The sequence below is a fragment of the Mobula hypostoma genome, chromosome 7, assembly GCF_963921235.1.
Source record: "Mobula hypostoma chromosome 7, sMobHyp1.1, whole genome shotgun sequence".
Classification (NCBI taxonomy): domain Eukaryota; kingdom Metazoa; phylum Chordata; class Chondrichthyes; order Myliobatiformes; family Myliobatidae; genus Mobula; species Mobula hypostoma.
In genome coordinates, this window is record NC_086103.1 from 81,783,098 (window position 1) to 81,807,468 (window position 24,371).

Sequence of the window (24,371 nt, forward strand, 5' to 3'; positions counted from 1 at the left end):
AATCTATGCTACCTAGCCCCTCCCCCATCACTCTTAAGGAAAAGACTGTTACCATCCACTATCTCATAATCTTAAAATTTCTAAGTTTGCTTCTCATTCTCCCTTGTTCCAAGCTATAAAGATAAACTCTTGCTAACTCAGTCCTGGTAGCATCCTTGCAAATTGTTTCTGTATTCTTTCCAATTTAACCACATCTTTCTTATAACACTATGAACAAAACTGTACCTAGTACTCCAAGTGTGCTTCGCTAACAGATTTAACAACTGCAACATAATGTCCCAACTTCTAAACTCAATGCCTTTACTGATGAAGGCCAGTGTGCATTATATGACACTTGAATGTATTGAAAGATATTTAGCACTTCTCAGCCCAGTTTCCTAAACGATCAGGATTCCCTTGTTATCTACAATAACCAGCTTACTATTAAAAACACCTCTTAATTTCTTATCTGCAAACTTGCTGATCAAACCTGGTGTATTGGCATCCAAATATTTTTATATAATTAACGAATAACAAGGGTCCACCCCTGCAGCACACCACTGGCTTCCATTCCTAGAAACAAAACTTCAACCACTACATTTCACTTCTGAGCTAACTTTGAGTTCACCTAAGTAGCTCTATCCCGATTCCATTGCTTTCCTGATCTTAAGGGACCTAGTCAAAGACCTTACTAATGTTCAGTGGATGACAACCATTTACCTGTTCTTATCTACTTCTTTGGTTTCCTCTTCAAAAAAAATCAGTAACAAGGTTCGTCAAGCATCACTTTCCATGTACAAAGCCTTGCTGAAGTCCTTCTAATCAGACTCTTGCTATCCAAATGTTGGTATCTGGTCCCCCAGAATTCTCTCCAGTAACTTCCACACTAATGTCAGGCTGTGACTGGCTTGTGCTTCTTCCTTGGCTTTTCCTTGCTATTCTTAAACTATGGAACACCGTTAGCCATCTTCCAGTCTTCAGGAGCTTCATCAGTGCCTACCAATGAAGAAAATATCCCCCAACTTTCTCTCTTGTCTTTGACAAAGTTTGAGGACGTACTCAGTCAGACCCTGAGGATTTATTCACCTTGGGTACTTGGGTTTGATGTACAGGGGGCTGAACGTTACTGGCAGAACATGGAAGTGAGGAGTTTAACTTTTAAAAGGGGGTGGAGGCTTGAGAGGCAAAGTGGCCAGTTCCTGTTGCTAAATTGTATGTACGTATAATGTGCTTATTTCTTAAACCAAAAATTCCAGATAATTTCAAACTTTGGCTCTCCATGTGGCAGTATAATTTGATTCTTTGGAGTGAGGCACAGGAAGGAACTCATTTGTGATTCACATTACAAGTTTGAGCAAGGAGCCTGACATTTGTGATATTTTCCATTGGTGGTGCTTTTTATGGGGAAGATGTATTGTGGGTGTGTATGGTTGGTGATGGGGACTGAACTAAATCCTTCATAGACATTGAGGTAATATCGAACTTGCAGCACAAAAATAGTTTTCAACAAAGTTATCAACTATCACTTTTCCTTAACATAATTTTAGGGAGCAAGCCCTTCCCTGAATGACCTCTAAAGTCAGAAATTAATAGACATTTAAGCCCATTAAATGCCCATTAAGGCAAACTGGCCACCATCGTTGCATCTACAAGGAGCACTGTCACAGGAAAGCATTATCTGTCATTCAGAATCATCACCACCTAGGCCATGCTCTCTTCTTGCTACTGCCATCAGGAATGAGATAGGGCAGCCTTAAGTCCCACACCACCAGGTTCGGGAACAGTTAGTACCCCTCAACTATCAGGTTCCCAAACCAGCATGGATAACTTCATTCACCTCAACACTGAACTGATGCCATAATCTGTGGACTCACTTGCAAGAACCCTACGACTCATGTTTTCAATACTAATTTATTTATTTTTGCACTTTCTTTCTTTTTTGTATTTGCCCAAATTGCCTTTTAGATTTGTTGTTTTTTCATCTTTGTGTGCAGTTTTTTTTATTGATTGTTGTACTTACTGTGAATGCCTGCCAGAAAATGAATCTCAGTGTAGTATATGGTGACATGTATTTTGATAGATTTAATTTGAGCATTGAACTTTGAGACATGTGGACATATGGTACTTTTGAATAGCCAACAAACTGAGTCAACACTTTGGCTGGATGTAAGCAATGCCATGACATTTTGTGAAGTGATCTAGACTGTTCTGTTGTTTCAACAAGCATTTACCACAAAGACGTATGTGTTTGTGTATTTTATTGATGTGCTAAATCATACAAGCAGCAAATTGGCTGAGACCATAAGGCTTCGGAGCAGAACTAGGCCATTCAGCGCATCAAGTCTGCTCCGCCAGTCTATCATGGGGAATTTATTATCCCTTTCAACCCTATTCTCCTGCCTTCTCTGCATAACCTTTAACACCCTGATTAATCAAGAACCTATCAACCTGCATCTTACTTGTACCCAATATTTTGGCCTACTCAGCCACTTGTGGCAAAGAATTCCACAGATTCACCACCCTCTGGTTAAATAAATTTTTCCTCATCTCTGTTCTAAATGGGCATCCCTCAATTCTGAGACTGTACCCTCTAGTCTTAGACTCGCCCACTTTAGGAAATACCATCTCCACATCCACTCTATCCAGACCTTCAATAGGTCTCAATGAGATCTCCCGCATTTTTCCAAACTCCAGTGAGTACAGGCTCGGAGCTACCAAATGCTTCAAACAGGTAAACACTTTCATTCCTGGGATCCTTCCCGTAAACCTCTTCTGGACCCACTCCAATATCAGTGCATCCTTTCTTAGATAAGTGGCCTAAAACTGCTTACAATACTTCAAGTGCGGTGTGACCAATGTCTTATAAAGCCTCAGCATTACATCCTTGCTTTTGTATTCTTAGTCCTTTCATAATGAATGTTAACATTGTATTTGCCTTCAGTACTACTGATGCAATGCACAAATTAACCTTTAGGGAATCCGGCACAAGTCCCTCTGCACCTCCCCATTTATAAACTAATCTCCATTTATAAAATAGTCCATGCCTTTATTCCTTCTGCCAAAATGCATCACCATGCACTTCCCTACATTACACGAGGTATTCCATCTGCCACTTCTTTGTTTATTCAGCTGTCTGTTAAAACCCTAAAGTTTGCTGGTAACAGATCTGTATTTGGTCTCGTCTCTAATAATGATGTGACCTGCTATCAAAGAGATGTAGACTGTCTTGCAGCATGGTGTGTTTGTAGCAACTTGGAGCTTAATGTTATCGAGACAGTGGAAATGAGAATTCTCTCCCCCCCCCCCCCGAAATTTATGGTCAGGTTGTGTCTGGGGTGTTGGGCCATGCAAATTCCCAGGGACTACCATTACCAATATTGAAGTGAGACAACATGACACACTCATCACCGGGAAAGCCCAGCAGCAATTGTTCTTCCTCTGCTAGCTTAGGAAGCTTAACATCTTGGGGTGTATCCTGATGATTTTTTTTTCTCAGTCATCATTGAGAGTGCTGTGACCACCTCTATCTCCATTGGTTTTCTGCTGCTTCCTCCCTCTCCAAATCCAGGTTGGAGCGAGTGGCCCACTCATTGGAGAAGATCATTGGCTGTTTGCTACTGATGTTAAAAGACCGTTCATATGTTCGCATTTATTTAAGTTTGATTATTAACGTTTACAGATGGGACCGTTCTGCTAACTACTGATTGCTCCTGGCTGTTTGCACTATTGTCTGATAAATTGTTAGTTGCTATTGTGTTGTTTGTTATGGTATTGTCCTGTGTTTTGTACTTGGCACCAATTCTCAATCAGTTTTGCTGTGCTTCACGTACTGGCAATAAAGTGATTCTGATTCTGTCTAAGTCCTTTTGCAGACACTCAGCTTCCTCAACAATACTTGCCCTTGCACCTGTTTTCATATTGTCCACAAACCGGGCAACAAAGCCTTCAATTACTTTATCCAAATCATTGACATACAATGTGAAAAGAAGTCCAAACACTGATACCTGTGGCACACCACTGGTCATTGGTAGCCAACCAGAAAAGGTCCCCTTTATTTCCACTCTTTGCCTCCTGCCAGTTAAGCAATCTTCTATCCATTCTATATTAATTCCTGTAATATCATGGGCTCTTACTTTACTCAGCAGCCTTATGTGCGGCACCTTGTCAAAGGTGTTCTGAAGATCCAAGTACACAACATCCACTGACTCTCCTTTGTCTATCCTGTCTGTTACTTCCTCAAAGAATTCTAACAGATTTGTCAGGCAAGATTTCCCCTTTAGAAAACAATATTGAATTTGTCGTATTTCATAATGTGCCTCCAAGAACTCTGAAACCTCATCCTTAATAATAAACTCCAACATCTTTTCCAACCACTGAAGTCAGGCTAGCTGGCCTACAACTTCCTTTCTTCTGCCTTCCTCCTTTCTTGAAGAGTGGAGTGACATTTGGAATTTTCCGGTCTTCAGGAGCCATTCCAGGATCTAGTTATTAGTAATCATCTTTCAAGAATGCCTCCACAATCTCTTCAGCTGCCTCATTCAGAACCCTGGGATGTAGTCCATCTGGTCCAGGTGACTTTTCCACCTAAAGACTTTTCAGCTTCCCAAGAACCTTCTCCTCAGTAATAACAAAGTCATTCACTTCTGTCCCCTGGCACTTGCATTTATGCCATTCTCTTATTGTCTTCCCCAGTGAAGACTGATGCAAAATGCACATTAGATCCTTTCATCATTTCTTTGTCCCCTATTACAACTTCTCCAGTGTCATTTTCCAGCAGTCCAATATCCATTCTCATCTTTCTTTTATTCTTTAATCCAAAAAAAACTTTTTTATTCTCTTTTATATGATTGGCTATCTTACCTTTATCTCTTCATGACCTTTTTAAATTACTTTCTGTTGGTTTTTAAAAACTTTCCAATCTTCTACTTGCCCACTAGTTCTTGCTGTATTATATGCCCTCTTTTGCTTTTGTGCTGTCTTTGATTTCTCTTGTCAGTCCCAGTTGCCGCATCCTCCCTTTACAATGCTTAATGTTTGGTGTGTATCTATCCTGTGCCTTCTGAATATCTCCCAGAAACACTAAACATTGCTGTTCTGCTGTCATCCCACTAGTGCCCCCTTCTAATCAACTTTGGCCAAATCCCCTCTCATGCCTCTGTAATTCCCTTAACTCCACTGTAATACTGATGCATCTGATTTTAGTTTCTCCTCAAACTGCAGGGTGAATTCTATTATGATTACTGCCTCCTCAGGGTTCCTTCACCTTAAGCTTCCTAATCAAATCTGGGTCATCCAATCCAGAATTGCTGTTACCCTATTAGACTCAACCACAAGCTGCTCTAAAAGCCATCTACCTGCATGTTGAAATACCCCATGATTATAGCAACATTACCCTTTTTATGTGTCGTTTCTATCTCCCATCTTAATCTGTGGACCACATCCAGGCTACTGTTCGGAGGCCTGCATATAACTCCTATCAGGTCTTTTTACCCTTGCTCTACCCAAAAAGACTCTACATCTTCTGATTCATTGTCACCTTTTTCTGTGGATTTGATTTCATTTTTTACCAATAGAGCCACCCCACCCCTCCTGCCTGCCCTTTTCATACAGCGTGTATCCTTGGATGTTAAACTCCTGACTATGATTTTTCTACCAGGACTCAGATGCCCACTGCATCTTACCTGCCAATCTCTAACTGCGCTACAAGATCATTTATCTTACTTTGTATACTGTGTGCATTCAAATATAATGCCTTCAGGCTTGTGTTCATCACACTTTTTGATTTTTGGCCCCCTGCGACACTTTAACTCATCCCACCAACTACAATTTTGCTCGATCATTTGCCTATCCTCCCTCAGACTCCCTACACACTGCATCTGCTTGTCTACCAGCAGCCCATCCTCAGTTCTGTTGCTCCGGTTCCCATCCCTCTACTGGGAATGAAAGTGTTGATGTATGAGGAGGGTGTGATGGCTCTGGCCAGTGCTCGCTAACGTTCAGGAGAATGAGCCGGGGGGGGGGGGTGCGGCGGGCGGTGTTAGCAGGGTGGAACTCGCATTGAAGCCCATCAAATATTGAAAGGCCTGGATAACATGGATGTAGGTGTGCATTGTGGGTCTCGTAGTGATAGAGCTATTGCCACCCAGTGCCACAGATACAAGTTGATCTCTGACCTTGGGAGCTACTCTTGAGTGGGCATGTTCTTCCTTTGACATCTTGTTTCCTCCAGAAGTTCTGGTCTCTGAGAGTTTCATCTTACATCCCAGAGATATACAGCCTGGTGAGTCAGTTTGGTACTGTAAAATGCCCCAATTGTGTTGGTGAGATGTAGAATCTGGGGATTTGGGAATGTAGGTTTAGTTAAATGGATGATTGATGGTCAGCATGGATTCAATGGGCCAATGAGATTGAACTGGGCTATGTTTCTCTGTCTAACCCTCAGTGTTTGAGGAGAATTACATGCATTGGAAATGAGCCAGAGATATCTTGCAAAGACTTGTTTAATGAGTTGAATATTAATGCTTCCCATCTTTGCTTAACTGGAGGTGAGAATGCTCATTTTGAACAAGTGCTTTTGCCCCATCATGCTAAATTTAGGCTTGAATCTTTTACTCCATACTCACTGCAAATCCCACTGAACAGTGCGTATCTCAAAACTCTTCCATTGTGGGAAGTGAATCGCATATGAGTCTGCCTGAAGCTGATCCCGTAATGTGGGCCTTGTGTAATGAGCAGTCAGTGAGAAGGCATTCCCACAGGCTTGTGTTCAGGAAACAAAAAGTAGAATTTTACTACTCGTATGCAGCCAATGTAAAGCAGATGCTGTGGGCCCAGTTTCAGGAGTGCCTGAGGACTTGCCAAAGGTACTGGGTGAGCAATCTAACTTCTGAAGCACCACTACCATTTTATTGCTAAATTCCAGATTCCTTGCTTTCCCTCATCATCCTCAGAATAATGATGGTGGGGCAGTGAATTAGATTTCATTGCATAAAAGAAAAGGCCACTTCCATTTTATTGCATCGTTTCAAAATTTCTGGATGAAATGGCTTATTCACTATAAAGTCCTTCGGTGGAGTTATCATTGCTGTTAATTTTGGTTGCGCAGAAGGGCAGTTTTGCAAAAGTTTCTGATCCTGCAAAGTGGTAATGATACAGTATTGAGTATGATGCAGGGACAGTGTTCCTGTTGCAATCTATGCATTACAACACAGATAGAAATTATTCAGCTCATTCCATCAATGTGGTCTCCAAAGAGTCATCTCGTCGGTCTCATTCCCTTTGCCTGTCGCTATCCTCTGCAAACGACTCTTCAGAATCAGGTTTAATATCACCGGGATATGTTGTGAAGTTTGTTTTCTACCTCAAGGGGTAACTTGCGGTTGCTAATTACCCTACTGTCTTTGAAATGTGGGAGGAAAGCTCTATGATCATAGGGAGAACTTGCAAATTCCACCTAGCACCCAAGGTCAGGATTGAACCCGGGTTTGTAGAACTAGGAAGTAGCAGTACTAAATACCAGGATGCCATGTCACTGTATTATTCTTTGAAATGTTGGCTTGTGCTCTTTAACTTCCACCTAAGCAGGCATTGTTGATGTCGGTCTCAGAGGGAGAAGTAGCATGATTGTATAGATATTGTCTAACGGCTGATCTGCTTGAGGGGATTGGAAATGCATAGAGAAACAGAATATCGAGAGAAGGGGAGAGGCATACAGATTGTCCTTTCTTTTAATTTCCCATCCATATCCTTGGAAGTGTTGAGCAGGCAAAGTGTCCATTTCCATGCACAACATTAACAACCTCCAGTTCCTCTGCCTTTCCTGCAGTGGGATGCATTCGCTGGCAGGTGTGGGGCTGTAGGCATCATCTGTCACCTGGGAGCTCTGCACGCAGCCACATTTCTTATCTGTGAACTGCTCAGGTTATGAAACTGGGTAAATGTATCCTGGGGATGACCTGTGTCGAGATGAGCCTCTTTTCCTCTTTCCCAAGACTACTTAAAGATTTCCCTATACAGCAATTGATTTATAAATGAGAACTCCCATACAATGACATCTGATTGGCCAAGTCAAGTTCATTGTCACACGTGCAAGTGTATTTGCACAAATTTAATGAGAATCTTAAAACCCATGAATGTTGCAGCAGTCTGCATTCAAACACAATATTGCATGTCTCCTACCAAGCAAATGCTGGGGGACAGCACTGACTCCAGCTAGGATGCCACGCTGACTGCAACATCTCTTTCCTGGGTGGCTGTAAGCAGGTGACACAACAGCTTAAGGCCCAGTCCTCTCTATGACCAAGGCCACACAACTCCCCTGCTGGCCACCTCTTCCATCTGCCAATAAATCAGTGAATTGGACTTGCAGCATTCCACATTAACAACGTCCAACAGAGCCTTGCAATGACAGGAAAGGTGACTAAGATTATCATTTGCTGTTAGACTGCATGCCGCCTTTGCATACCAACTTGTCTGATGCCTCTGTGGTCAGGTGGCAGCACAATCACACCAAGTCCAGCTCCTTCAGTTTCTCCACTAACGTGCAACTTGCTAACGGGGTAGACCTGCAGTACCTGTAACTTCTTAATGACCAGCAGGGTGTTGCAATCATAAAATAAGTTTAAAAAAAGACAAAAACACCTTTGGTTGGCCCAGTAGGAGTCACTGCTTCTGAGTGTGCCACCATCTTACTGGAGGTCTATTGAATATTGAAAGTTTAGGACCAGAGAGCACAGCCTCAGATTAGAGTGGCATCCGTTTAGAACAGAGATGAGGAGAGATTTCTTTAGCCAGATTGTGGTGAATCTGTGGAATTCATTGCCTTGGATGGCTGTGGAGGCAAGATCATTGAGTATACAATGAATTGCAGTTATTTAGGCCTTTGGTGTGATCAGGGCAGCTGTTTATATGGGGCAACTCTTAAAGAACAAACACTAATCTAAATCAAAAAAATAGCTGGGCTTCCCTTCATTTATTTAGGACATTATGCCACTCAATTGGGCAGGAGACAGTTGCCGAACAGGTTCTAACCAGCATCAGTCACCCGCACTCTGTGACCATTAGATACTACACTCTGCTTAGAGAGAGCAGTTCTTACAGCATAAGTTGTGTGTGTTTCTGTTCAAAAATCAGTGATTTTTATCATTGACAGTTGACGGGAAATAAGCAATAAGACAACTCAGAATTGTTTTGTTCCATGTGGTTTCAAGCATTCAGGCTTGGAGATGCCAGAATGGCCAGGAGTGAAAATGAAACAATTTCACTACTTCAGCAAGCTAGGAACTACAAAATTTTTAAGTATCAACAATAGTCTTGAATGTAACAATGAAAATAAAGACTTGGAAGACACAATTGTCGATAGCATTGTATGAAGGCAGCCCATTAACTGCTCAATGTGTTTGCGCTAATTTTGTTTATTTACGGTTAATCAAAAGAACTGGATGAATTCCTCCATCGATATCTATTAGGAACTAATACAGCTTCATAGAACCGTAGTACTAGTAGTAGTGTTCTAATTTGTTTTGTATTTCATTTAAATACCTAATTTTTTTTTACTCAGATTGTCTTTTAAAAATATTTCCTTGAAACTTCAAGTAACTGGGACAGCTGCTTGATTGGGCCAAAATGTTAGTGCTGATGTTTCCCAAATAACTGGAATCCACTGTATTTAAAGTGGAGGTTAATAGGTGCAAAGATTGAAAGTACATTTATTATCAAAGTACATATGCAGTATACAAACCTGAAGTTTGTCTTCCCACAGACAGCCATGGAACAACAAAACACCATGGAACCCATTCAAAGAAAACATCAACACTCACCGCACAACGAAAGAGCAAATCATGCAATCTGTAAAAAAAAGAGTGAAAAACACAAAGTAAATCATGAACCACAAATTAATTGAAACAGTCTGGAATGTTCAGTTCAATTCAATTTAGCACTTCGTTGTTTGTTGACGAAGGTCATAGAGCCAGTCTGCCTGAAGCAAAATCACCAGAAATGCAACAAAGAAAAAGTAAGAGGTTCTTGATTAGTCTGGGTGGCAAAGGCTACAGGGAGAAGACTGATAATGGAGTTGAGAAGGAGAATAAATCAGCCATGATGGAATAGTAGAGCAGACTTGATGGGCTGAATGGCCTAATTCTGCAATATGTCTTATGGTCTAAATCAAAAGTAGTTAAAATGGAGATTGTTTTCTGCTTTGCTTTGCAGGTTTCAAACATTTTTAGGGAAATAGAGTCAGGGATTGTTGCTTTATTTGCACATCATTTGTGTGGTGCTGAATAAGTTAATCATTGGCCTAGTCTAACAGCCTCATTTGCCTGACTGAACCCCATTCCCTGCATTTTCTGTGTCCAATTAATTGGTTCTTGCAGGGCTACGAACTCGCACACAAGGCTGCACTTTTTTTTTAGCATTTGACCTCCCGAGAGGAAATTTTGAGCACTGGGATTTGGGTTTTGAGGAACAATGCAATCAGTTCATTTTGATCTCCTTAGTTACTTTGTTCTGTTGCAGCTCCCAATGATTAACCTTGGTTGATGACTCAGTAACTTAATTGGGTTACTGCAATGAGTGTCTAATTGTGATGTTGTTGCGTCTGCCCAATGGTCCCTTTGATTGGACACACGTCATTGCTTTGGAATGAGAATTCCCTAGGGTAAGCCCTCTCAGGACTGTTCTACTTTTTGTTTGCTTGTCTCTATCAAGAGGGAGTAAGCCGCTGTATTAGGATTGATCAGCAAATGGTTGTAGGGTTAGACTCGATGCAATGTTGAGATGCAAATCTGTGCATGAGATAAGCTGATTGTATGCACGTATCGCAATGGTGATTTAAGTTGCAATCAATTTGGAAGTCCAGCAATGCTAGGCAAAGTTGCTGTTGACAGGAGGAACTCAATGGGTCAAGTAACACCAGTGGGTGGGAGTGAGGAGGGAGGTGGACGAAATTGTCAATGTTTCAGGTCAAAAAACTGCATCAGAACTGAGTGTGGAGAGGGAAGGCAGCTAGCATAGAGGAAAGGTGGAGTGGTGAGACAGGAATCAATATGTGATTAGGGGACTGAGGATGGGTGAAGGATGATGGGCCAGTGCAACCAGTTAGGGGATTGGGAGGCATGGAGTTCGGTGACCAATGGTTGAAAAAGACAGAAAGAAGGCAGATGGAATCAGGCTGGAGGAAGAGGTGGGGGTGGAAATGGAGACACTTACAATTGTTGGAAAACCAAGACTGAAACATAAAATGCAGGAGGAATTCTGCAAGTCAGGCAGCAGCTAAAGAGGGAAATAAACAGTCTACATTTTGGGCTGAGACCTTTAATCAGGACTAGAAAGGAAGTGGGCAGATGCCAGACCAAGAAGAGAAGGAAGGGTCACAATACAAGCTGCAGGTGATAGTTGAGACCAGTTGAGGGGGAAGGTAGATGGGGGAGATGGGATGAAAGGGAATGATCTCACAGGCTGAGAAGTGAAAGGTGGTGACGGAGGACATGCAGGGGCAGGTTGTCATGGTTGCTGGGTAAGTGTCAGGAGGGAGATCTGTGGGGAGGATTGAGTGAATAAGTGAGTAACAAAAAGAATGTACCCTATGTAATGCAGAAGTGGGAGGGTGTAGGGAAAAATGTGCCTGGTGGTGAGATGTCATTGGATATGACAGAAGTTGTGGAGAATGTGTTGGATGCAGAAGCTTGTGGGGTTAGAGGTGGGGACAAATGAAATATGTTGGCCTGAATAGAACGAATATGGAGACTCTCCATTAGTAGGAGAGTCTTGGATCCGAGTGCACAGATTCGGAGTAAAAGAGCACTCCTTTAGAACTGATATGAGGATGAATTTCTTCAGTTAGAGGGTGATGAATCTGTGTAAGAGTTTGCCACGGGGCTGTGGAGGTTATGTCTTTGGGTGTACTTAAGGCTGAGATTGACAGATTCTTAGTAAGGGGATTAAAATTTACAGGAAGAAAGTGAGAGAATGGGATTGGGAAAAAATTACCTATGAATGGCAAAGTAGAATTGATAAGCCAAATAGTTATTTCTACTCCTATATCTTTGGTACATATGGAATTTACTGGAATGGCATTAATACAAATGTTGGAGAAGGAATTAGCCACTCAATCCTGCTCATTCATTCAGTAAAATCATTGCTGATCTGTTACCACAATCCCCACCTATCCCCAGTAACTTTTCACTCCCTTGTTTATTCAATGAGATGGAATTTATTGCAGCTCTGTGAAATCACAGTTTGAAGCTCAGGACAAATTTCATCTCACACCAAGCACCTTCACTTTTCTATAAAAAGAGGGTTGTATATTTATTAATTTTGTTCCTTAAAGGTGTTACAAATCGGGTTACATCTCAGAAGCTATCCACAGTTAATAAGGTAAAATAGATGATACTGTAAACGACAGATGAGATCCTATCAAGTGATGGTTTTTCTGAATGTGCTGAAACCTATTTTTAAAAGAACTTAAACAACAGGAATTCTGCAGATGCTGGAAATTCAAGCAACATACATCAAAGTTGCTGGTGAACGCAGCAGGCCAAGCAGCATCTATAGGAAGAGGCACAGTCGATGTTTCAGGCCGAGACCCTTCGTCAGGACGAAGGGTCTCGGCCTGAAACGTCGACTGTGCCTCTTCCTTTAAAAGAACTTAACTGCGCAAGGACGCTGAAGACATTGTGGCAGCAGGTGAGGAAAGACATTGATTGCAACTAATTAGTCAAGTACCAGGATGGTTGAATCTCAGGCTGTTATTCCAGATCTGAATGTTGTTATTTCATTCAAAGTGTATAATGTTGTATAGACTGTCACCTGAGAGCCTACAGGCCTGTTGATCTCTCATTTAGAACTTTGCAGTATGAGGGATCTAGTGCACTCTGGCCATTTTAAAAGTGTGAAAGTGAGTCTTGAGAGACTTGGTTGAAGGTCTAGGGAATTTGAAGCATGGAAGCTGTTTTCCTCAGGTTTTCACCTGATTTTTCCTTTTGTTATTTGAGAACAGATATACACCAGTGTTCCTGCCATTAAGTGAACAAGAAATTAGATATCCCTGTGTTTCCTGAAGCAGAAAATAAACATAGTACAAATAGTAGGAACACTTTCCAAACTTCCTGCAGCATTTTCTTAGGAGTAGACATGGAACTATAACAATACAGGTACTCCTTTGGATCTAGATCATGTCCATTCCCAAGAATCCAGTTTGATTCTGTAGAACTCTTCAGTTTGTTCATGGAGAGTTTTGCCCCTATGATTTCCAACATGAATCCAACCCCAGGGAAGTTGCAGCCTCCTGAGCTCTGGATCTGATTAGTTTCGTTAGAGGACAACAACAGATAAATCGCCATAGCAACAGTTTCTAATGAAAAAAACACACTTTTCCCAGCAATAGGGAGCTGTAAAATGAGCAACTTACAGGCACAACTGTGTGTGGCTCATGAATCTTAGTGGATCCCTATGGTGATGATAAATGGGACATCCTGGCTCCTGAATATTAAATCTTCCATATTTCTGGTGTATGTCAGCTGTAGAGTTTACAGCTTTATTTGTTAATCTTCTGACTGACATCAGAGCCATGAGGCTTGCTATAGAAATATTATTTTTGCTATTCTAAGTCTTTAAACAGATTGGTAAAGACACTTTGGGGATTTTAAGAATCTGTAGGCCAGAGTTTCTGGTGTTGTTCTTTCTTGCATGCCTCCAAGATTCAGAAGAACAACCGGGTGAAATACAATGATTCCTTGTGTGTGTATGTATCAGTGGAAATGTGGAGTTCTGTTCAAAAAAAACACAAATAAATAAATAAAATAAAAATGAGGCTAATTGCATGGAGAGCCTGTAGTAAAGGTAGTTTGCTCCTGGGATTGGATACCACTTAAATACCTTTGAGATACTGTGTCTTTATTTTTTTAAAGAAAGTTTTTGAGTGGAGAGCAGATTATTCAAATATTTGCCTTAGCAGGAGAATCCAGCGAGTTGTGGTAGATGATTTCCTTGTTGTCACTGACAATAAAGTAACTAGGCCCAGAACGTAGCCACTCTTGCAACTCACCCACTGCCCATTTTACTTGTGCACAAGGAGAAGAGCATGGCCCCTGTATCCCACACTGTTCTGAAATCAGAACAGAAACTTGCTATTTTTATCACTTGTGGATAGTAACCATTTGGTAAGTTCTATATGTTTGAATTCCTTACTTGCAAGATCAGTCACCATTCACAGTAGTGTGATAAAAGTTGATCGAAACTTCAAACAGACAGCTGATGATATTTCGAAGTTAGTAAAGCAATTGTCCTTTAGTTGTTGGGTGCATTTCATATCCTTCCATTATTTCTGTTTTGTGTCCAGCACCCCCTGTTGTGTAAAGCAAAGCTATGTTTTAGTAAGACCTTTCTGAAAAATTCAGAATTACGGAGACCTCCCTCAGCACAGTCAGCCCTGCTTATCCTTATCTGTCTGCAAGGGGCAAGGTTGGCTCCAAGTGTCTTACTTCAGAGGTCTTGCTTATCTGGGTTTGACAATACACCACCATGGTCATCCTCACCTGGATGTTGTCTTTAACCTTTGCCTTACCACATCACCCACAACCTCTCTGACTGGTGGCCTGTAACTAGTGGTGTGTGGCAGGGGTTGGTGCTGGGCTGTTTGTCATCTATATCAATTATCTGGATGATGTGATAAACTGGGTCAGCGGATTTGCAGGTGACATCAAGATTGGGAGTGTAGTGGACAAGGGGTGGGGGGGGGTGGCTATGGAAGCTTGCAGTATCATCTGGACAAGCTGGAAAAATGAGCTGAAAAAAATGACAGAATTTAATGCAGACAAGTGTGAGTTGTTGCACTTTGGGAGGACAAACCAGGGTAGAACATACACAGTGAGTTGTAGGCATTGAGGAGAGCAGTACGACAAAGAAATCTGGGAATGCAGATCCATAATTCCTTGAAATTGGTGTCACAGGTAGATAGGGTTATAAAGAGAGCTTTTGGCACATTGGTCATAACACATCAGAAGATTAGGTATAGAAGTTGGGATGTTGAAGTTTTATAAGGTATTGGGGAGGCCGGATTTGGAGTATAGTGTGTCATTCCAGTCACCCTCCTGTAGGAATGATACAAATAAGATTGAAAGATGCAGAGAAAATTAACAAGGATGTTGTTTGGACTTGGAAGACCTGAGTTATAGGGAAAGATTGAGTAGGTTATGGCTGTATTCCCCTGGAGGGTAGGAGGACGAGGGGAGATTTGGTAAAGTATACAAAATCATGAGGCATACAGATAGGGTAAATGGAAAAAGGCTTCCACTGATGTTGAATGAGACTAGAACTAGAGGTGTTGGTTTAGGGGTGAAAGGTGAGATGTTTGAGAGACACCTGAGGGGATATGAGTGTGAAATTAGCTGCCAGTGGAAGTGGTGGTTGTGATTTTGATTGCACCATTTAAAAGGAGTTCGGATAAGTACATGGATGGGAGAGTTATGGTCCTTGTGCGGATCAATGGGACGAGGCAGGATAATAGTTCGGATGGACTAGTAGTCCAAAGGGCCTGTTTAGCCTTGAGCATTATGCAAACGTGAAAACTTAGTGACTTATTGAGGGGGCACTGGTCTGCTTGGCTGCTTTCTGTAGATCTGCTGCAGTTTAATTCAGTGAATGAATGACAGAGATTGCATTTCAGAAGTTTTTTTTTTCTTTTGTTCTGTCCTTCAGCCCCAGGACTTTTTTTTTATATAGGGTTATGGTTTGTGTAGTGATTTTGAATGTTGTCCTTCACTTCTTGCATCTGGCTTTGAATCACTGCAGGCAAGCTTGAAGTTTCTCTGCTGATGTAAGTGGTCATTTTCTTTTCAAGGAATTATTTGTTCTTAAGATCTGCCTGCAGAGAACATCGGATTACTTTAAATGTTAGACTGCACTATTTTGAGTCACCTAGGGTTGTTGTCTGACAGGAGGGGGAAAATATGAGTATTCCTGCAGATGTAAAAGCGACAAGGAAGGAGGGAACTGCATTCTGAGGAGCTTATTGGAAAAGGCTGAGACACTGAGTTGGTTAATTATCCTGTGTGGCATGAGTTTGTATATCGGTTAAGCAAATTCTAATCATTGCTCTCCACAGCAAATGTGCTTCAATTCATTTTGGTTAAAATGTTCAAGCATCTTGTGAAGTGAAACTGATCTCCCAGTTCTAGAGTCACCGTCGTACATCATGGAAACAGGCCCTGTGACCCCTGATACTAAGCTTTCAGCTTATAAACATCTGTGTCTCGTAGCAGTTAATATTTTATATACCTCATTCAGATCCCACCCTTAGCCTCTCTGCTCCAAGGAATGCAAATCCAGTTTACCCAGTCTCTGTGAACTGTCTATTCTAGGCAGCACCCAACCAGGTCACAAAGGAGCTGTATTTAACCTTGAGGAGTAAGTGTAGTGCTGGGGATAAGGACAGTGTGTGGGAAGGAAATATGATGACTTGGATTGTTTCAAGCACAGCTTTGATGGACTGAGTGGCTTCTGCACCCAATTCTGAGAACCAGTTCAAGCTTGATTGACCCCCTTGTGATTAAAGATTTGCTACTGATGCTAAGTTTGGTTTAAATTTATATAAACAGTTATCACTACAGAAAACAAGTGTAGTGAAATAATTTCACCAATTGTAAATGCAAAGTGCTGGAGATGTTCAGCGGCATCTTTGGGAAGAGAAGAAGAACTAACATTTCAGGTCATAGGCCCTTCATTTTTGGTTGAGGAAAGAAAATGTGCTATCTTGTAACAACACAGGCCAATCAGCCCATCAGATTCATGCCAGCTCTTGGGGAGTAATCCATTTGATCCATTGATCTCCTCATATCCCTTCAATTTAATCTCTCCTAACCATCTCTCCATTGTTTTGGCATTGATCCACACCAATGGGTAATCAGATGTAGCCTCTAAACCAACCAGTATATCTTTGGGATACTGGTGGGAATGATGTGCAAACACTATACCTGAGGTCAGGATTGAACCAAGGCTACTGGAACTATGAAGCATTCATGCCACCATGTTGCCCATGCACCTGACTGCACTATAAGTAAATCTAGCACCACTGCAACGTGCTGGACTTTGCAATGACGGACTAAACCCTTTGATGTTACAGTCTCCAAATTTTCCCACTGTCAACTTGCTGAGGTAACAACTGACCATACGGTCAACTTGACCAGCCATATTGTGTAGAAGTTTGTGACCAAATGTTGGAAAGGTGAGATTTGGAGAGAAGGGGAAATGATGATGTCATAGAGTAACACAACACGGAAACAGGTCCTTCAGCTCAGCTGGTCCATGTATCGGCCTATCATCCTCCAAGCCCTTGCCCTTCGTGTACCTATGCAAATGCCTTTTAAATGTTGCATTGTACCTGCCTCAACCACTGGTTGGCATAGGAATTGTGAGCTGTATCTATGCTGTATGATTCTATAGCAACTAGGGACTAATAATCAATGGTAATTGTGCTAACTTTGCCCATAATCTGTGACAAGGAGAGGGGCTGGAGACTGCAATACCAGAGCATGGGACATTTTGTGGTATCAAACAACTGCACTTCCTGCATGAAGGCACATCACTGACTTCTGTTCACTTTATTTAATAATCACAAAAATATGGCTATTCCCTGCCATTTTGAATGCAGCACCATTGCTCGATTCACTGTAAAGACAGGACAGCTCAGTTTTTAAAGGCAGAGGAGGTGGAGTATGCTTTATAATTAACTCAATGTGGTGAATAGACGTGGCAGTTCTATCTCCATTCTGTTTACCCGACCTGGAACATCTGGCGGTCAAATGTTGTCCTTTTTATGTGATGTGGGAGTTTTCTGTCAGCATCCTGATAGCAGTGCATGTTACATTTCAGGCCAATGTCAGGCAGAGAATTGAGGAGCTATGCTCTGTAATCAGCATGCACGAAACAGCTCACGCTGATGCCTTCCCTATCATTGTGGGAGATTTCAACCAGGCTAGTTTGAAGAATCCTCTGACCAACTAGCACCAGCATATCACCTTTGGAACCAGAGGAGCCAACACACTTGACCACTATTACACAACCACTGAGAACACTTACCGTGCCATCCCACAGGCACACTTTGATAAGTCCGATCATCTGGGTATACCTCTTCTCCCAGCACAGAAGCAGAGACTAGACTGCAGCACCAGTGGTGAGGACCAAGCTGTTCAAGGGAGGCAGAGAAGCGCTTACAGGACTGCTTTGAGTCAGTGATCTGGATAATATTGAGTGATATTGACTCTGAATGAATATGCCCAGTCAATGACTTCATCAAGACCAATATGCATGAGTGTGTACCTTCGAGAACACACCAGAGATGCCTAATCAAAAGCCATGGATGAACCAGGTGATTCATAGTCTGCTAAGGACAAGATCTGTAGCCTTCAAGCCTGGTGTCCAGAATAAAACAATAAGTCCAGGTATGACCTATGGAAGGCTATCTTAAGAGTGAATAAATAATTGAGGGTAGAAACAGAATAGTTGGCAGAGTTTACAGGCCTTTACTTATACAAAGCAAAGCTTATAATCATGAATCACAGTGATGCTTGACTCCTAAATGAGCCCAATGCTTTGCAAGGGAGGATAAAAATACACCTGTGTGAATCCCTGCAGCATCTGGTGACCCCGTGATCTCTGTCTTGGAGGCTGACGTCAGAACATCTTTCAAGAGGGTGAACCCTCACAAGGTGTCAGACCCTGAGAGTTTACTGGCGGGAGTGTTCAAAGACGTTTTCAGTCTCTCACTGCTGCAGTCAGAGTTTCCCAACTGCTTCAGAAGGGCGACAATCAGAGTAGGGTGAGCTGCCTCAAAGACCATCCCCCAGTGGCATTCACATCTACTGTGATGAAGTGTTTTGAGGCGTTGGTTATGGCTAGAACCAACTCCTGCCTAAGTAAGGATGTGGACCCACTGCAATTTGCCTCCATTGTATGCTGCACGTCAGATGCAATCTCACTGGCTCGCCACTCAGCCTTGGATCACCTAGACAATAGCAATAGTTACGTCAGGCTGCTGTTTATTGACGACTGTTCAGTATTCAGCACAATCAGCTGTAATCAAAAAGCTCCAAAACCTGGACATCTCTACATTCCTCTGCAACTGGATTCTTGACCTCCTCACCAGGAGACCACATTCTGTGTGGATGGGAAATAACAGCTCCTCACTGGCAATCAACTTTGGTGCACCTCAGGGATGTGTCCTTTGCTCACTGCTCTACTCTCTCTGCACTCTTGACTGTGTGGCTTGGCACAGATCAAATGCTATGTGTATGTATGTATATATATATATATTTGCCGATGACACAACTATTGTTGGCAGAGCTTAAGATGGTGATGGCAAATACAGGAGTGAGATAGATCAGCCAGTTGAGTGGTTTTGCAGCTGCAGCCTTGCACTCAACATCAGCAAGACCAAGCAAGTGATTATAGACTTCAGGAAAGGGAAGTTGAGGGAAAGCACACCAGTTCTTATCGCGGGATCAGAAGTGGAACTGTGGAGCAGTTTCAAATTCTTGGGTGTAAGCATCTCTGAGGATCTATCCTGGGCCCAAAATATTGATGTAATTACAAAGAAGGCATGACGAAGGCTATATTTCATTAGGAGTTTGAGGAGAATTAGTATGTCACCAAAGACACTCACAACTTCCTACAGATGTACTGTAGAGAGCATTCTAGGTGGTTTCATCACTACTGGTATGGAAGGGACACTGCACAGGATCAGAAAGAACTGCAGGAAATTGTAAACTCAGCCAGCTCCATCACGGGACATCATGGTCCCAGCAGCCGAGACACCTTCTAAAGACGATGCCTCAAAAAGATAGCATCCTTCGTTAAGGACCCCCATCACTTAGGATATGCCCTCTTCTTACTACTACCATCCAGGAGGTGGTACAGGAACGAAGACTCACACTCAACATTTCAGAAGCAGTTTCTTCCCCTCCACCATCAGATTTCTAATTAGACGATGAATCCATGAACTCTTCCTCAGTACTTCTGTCCTTCCTCTTTTTGCTTTAATTTACTTTTTATATATACTTATTGCAATTTATAATATTATGTATTACACAGTACAGCTGCTGCAAAACAACAAATTTTATGATATTTGCCAGTGATAATAAACCTGATTCTAATTAGTCTGAGTAACAGTGTTATGCTAATTATTTTCTGCAGTCTATAATGATGTTGAGAGGCTTTTGACCAGCGTTACAAAGTTATGAAACATACAAATAGGCCCTCTGGCCCAAATTGTCTGTGTTGATGAAAGTGCCATGACCGAATGGCAGAGCATATTCATTGGGCAGAATGAATGGCCTAATTCTGATCCTGTGACTAATGGTCTTTCCTGAGCTAGCCCCATTTGCCAAAATTTCTCTAAACCTTTCCTAGCCATATGCCTGCCAACCTTTTTCCACTTTGAATTCGTATTTTTCTCTTTCACTTTCCCAGGCAGCTCTTTTCATATGCCCACCACACTCGGTGCGGAAAAATTTGCCTCTTGGATTACATCCTTTCTTCCTCACTTAAAACTTGTGCCCTCAAATTTTAGATTTATCTGCCAGCGGGAAAGTGACTGTGACCATTTAGTGAATGTATCTTATGGAATGAGCTTGGAAGTGAGCACCATTAGATACAGCCAAGCGACAGGTCAAGATACTGTGTGGCAACAGCCGGGAATAATGAAGTTTTGTCTGCTGACCTGAGAGCCTCTCATTTCTCCAGCTGTGCATGCTTGCCTGTTAGTTCCAGTGTTTTCTGTGGAGGCAGCTTTGATTCTATAAACGTGAATTTATTTGGGTTGTGGGGCTCAGTAGACAGTTCTCGGGCTTTAAGAACAACAGAATATGCACGTGTAACAGTTGGGGAACTTTGGCATTGGCCACCAAAATGAATCCTTTCCTTGGAAACTGGATTAGGCTGAGGGAATGCTGGTTTTGCCTTAAAGGAAGGAAATGCTAAAAAATGACATTCTGCTTTGATTTCAAATTTCCAGCATCTTCTGTTTTTTTGAAGTTGTTGGCACTTTCTTTTGGTTAGTCAATCTGGAAAATAAGGATGTAGTTTTTCATCTCTCAAGCTCCTTAATGCATTTAGTCCAAAGGCATAAATGTCAATGTACCTTCTGTTCTTATCTGAAGATTTTAAATTGGCAGGATTGAACACTGAATGGAAAAATATGAAAGGGTGTAGTTAGAGACTAGATATTTGAGGCATTGTTTGAATTGTCCATTTCTTTCCTCCTCACAGTTGACCATGTGATCCCAGACCCTGAGAGCAGTGTCATCGCCGCGTACGAGAAGTGGCGGGAGTGGGCAGATAGCAAGTCATGCTGTGATTACGCCCTTCACGTGGACATCACTGACTGGAACGATGGAGTGAAGGAAGAGATCCAGACCCTGGTCAAAGAGAAAGGTCTGTTTAACTCTAATAATGATTTTGATTAGTGTACACTGTCTGTTGATAACATAGTATCGAGAATGTGAGCAGTATGCAACAGGTTTAACCCATTTCAATCTTCTCTTCAAATCTTTGTTCCTGGAGAATCATAATCTACTGATGGTAAAATGAGTCCTTTCATGATTGGTTTTGACCCGACTCCAAGTTCTGAGAATTTCCATCCATCTATTTTCCATGTTTTGTGCCTTTTACTCAACTTAATCTTCTATTCCACAGTGATTAACCTTTCCACAAACTTTTCTCTATTTTTTTTGTTTCCTCAGCTTATTTTGTTCGTGACTATCTCCATCCTCTTCCTATCTTTATCTTACTGCTGGTCTATCTGACTCAATATTTCTTTGTTTCTGTCTTGCTCTTTTTTAGTCCTCCTGTGTGTTTTGCTCTGTCCACCTATTCTGGGCTAATATTATTTCCATTTTTATCTGGCCTATGAATGCCATTGCATTCCAGCAAGCCTGAGATGGCAGGGGAGGGGGTGGTGCTGAACCCTGAGCTCACTTTTAGTAGTAATAATTGACCCTGCATCCCTGCAGAGAGAGTGTTGATATTATTGATGTTATGAGCCTCTCCTTTGGAGTTAACTGTGGTTAAAATGTGTTTCAGCAGAAGCTCATGTTTGCCTTTTCAGTTCAATGCACTTTACTGCTTATACCTGAATGATCAAGTGTAACCCAATCCTTCCTGCTGTGAAGAGCATGGTGCTATTATAATGAAGTGACTTTACTTGTAATTTCTCCAAATGCAAAAGAAAGAGGAATAAAAGATTGCTGAGGACGCCATCAAAACTTGTGTCTCCCACTTGTGAAACATTTTGATACAGAGAAATTGTTCCTATTGAGACGAGAGTCAGTAATTATGGCACTCGTGGTTGGCAAACGAATTACTGAGAGGATGAGTAGTTAATGGTTATTCAGCACAGAAACAGGCACTCCATTCCACTAAGGTGCTGAGGGGGTATGTTTCCCTTTTCTGTCTCTGAAAGGGCCATAGATTTTCAATTTTAACTTTCGAAAGAAAGTTACTGTGTACCTGGGAAAAGAAAAAGGAGAAAACAGTCCTCAAGAAAGGAGTGGGAGGTGAGGACCATTTGGGTAGGCCTAAGTGGCTAACTGTCCAACAGCTTGCTGAATCAGTGATCTCGCCTTTCCTGTTTTGCCGAAGAGCTTGTTTTCGGAACTACTGATGAAAAGCACTATGAAGTTCAAAGTAAATGTATTATCAAAATACATATATGTCACCACATACAACCCTGAGATTCATTTTCTTGCAGGAATGCTCAATATATCCAATAACAGCAGCAGGTCAAAATGGAAGACTTTGGAATCGTAGCAGTTGACGAAAGTGCTGACACATACTTTGAAAAAGGGAAATGTCTCTGGTGGATTGTGAATGTTCATGCTCTTCATTCCTCACTGTCCTTCAAATCTCAGCTGGTTTGAGTTTTGTGTTGTTCTCTCCCCTCTCAGTGATTCAGCATTGGAGCTGCTGTTTTGCTTGGATTACCCAGCCCAGTAAGCGATGAGTTGCTGATGCATGTCTGTGTCAATGCTGCTCGTCAGCAATGACCGTTTCTTACAGGTGACCGCCTTTGGGGATTGGGCACATATACAAGTTGTACAAAACCCAGTACAAAAACACTGCCAACATGGATAACATTTTGACCACTAACATTACCCAAAGAGAATGTTGAGCTCCCATATGCATAAGTAGGGTGGGTCTGTGAAGCTCTAACAATCCGACTAAGAATGAGGAGTAGAATTCACATACAAGAGAAAACAAAGGTAGCAGCTACATAAAATGACCAGCCTGTTATTGTCAAAGCAGCGGACAGTAGGAAAGGACAGCTAATCACAACTCTATTGCAGAAACCTCTGCAATAATGAGGTAAGGGAGCTGTTCTCTTCATCAGGAGGAATGAAGTGTTTGGAAAGTAATGTTACTGTTAAAGAGGCCAAGGATGAGATTGCTTAGACTGAGGACTCTGGGGAAATTCAAGAAGGTGGTCTGCTAGAGAGCTGGATTCTCATTGTTCAGTGGTCTTGCTGGTCTCTATATTCATATCCATGTGAGAGGAACTATGGAGAATCCTTCCCTCAATTGGCTGCACCCACAGAAGTATATTTCCTTGTGCCTACTGCCTGCTGGCGTGCCAGGTTCTTAACAAATGTGCTTGCAGCAGACTGCTGGTTGGTGTTATGCCTAACATCATCGCCCCTCTGCACTTCTCAAGCTGCCTCCTAAAATGTTGTATCTCAGCTTCAGCAAGCTTCCCACTGGAGTACAGCAAATCTATAAGTGGGAAACTGTTCAGCCAAGGTTGCTTCCAATCTCTGTCCCTCCAAACTCAGTCACTGGGCTGCAATGTGCAGGTGGAGCTTGCTGTCAGAGACTGCAGGCTTCTTAATATGCACAAATCAATGGTCCTCCACCAACCTTCCACTGCCATAGCACTATCCTTGCCAGTGTACAAAGCCACAGTCAAGTGTATTGTCATGTGTACCACCATCCGTAAGTACAGGTGCAATGCAAAACTTAGCTGTAGCTGCATCACAGAATATAGCACTACCAATAAAGTTCTGTGACAAGAGTCTGGTATCTGTGGATCACTTGTGTCTCAAGAGCCTTTCCACAATGGAGACAGACGACAGTGATGAATTTCACTATCACTTTCTGTATCAGCGCAACCTTTGTCAATCATAGGAATAAGGTGTTTGAAGTTCAGGAACTCGAACCCAGGACCAAGCTCTTGTGGTCTTGCCGGCAGCAGAGATCCTCATCTTTTGTTGGCTTCAGTGACAGGGGCCATCTGTTCCAAGCACCTCAGTGTGCAGGAGAGTGAGTGTTAACACTGCGTCTGCAAAGTCTTCCAAATCCGTAATCATGTGACACAAATATTCCTTTTGGCCCACCATAGAGCAGTA

At 42.1% G+C, this 24,371-nt stretch overlaps 1 protein-coding gene across 3 annotated transcripts in view; it reads left to right on the forward strand.

Annotated features, from left to right (window-relative positions):
- The window catches only part of LOC134349410 (dihydropyrimidinase-related protein 3-like), a 226,137-nt gene that overhangs the window by 101,096 nt on the left and 100,670 nt on the right, over window positions 1-24,371 (forward strand). For all 3 annotated transcript variants that reach the window (XM_063053672.1, XM_063053674.1, XM_063053675.1), the window contains exon 4: window positions 21,241-21,405. In XM_063053672.1, the coding sequence (XP_062909742.1) occupies window positions 21,241-21,405 (165 nt within the window). The remainder of the gene's footprint in view (window positions 1-21,240; window positions 21,406-24,371) is intronic.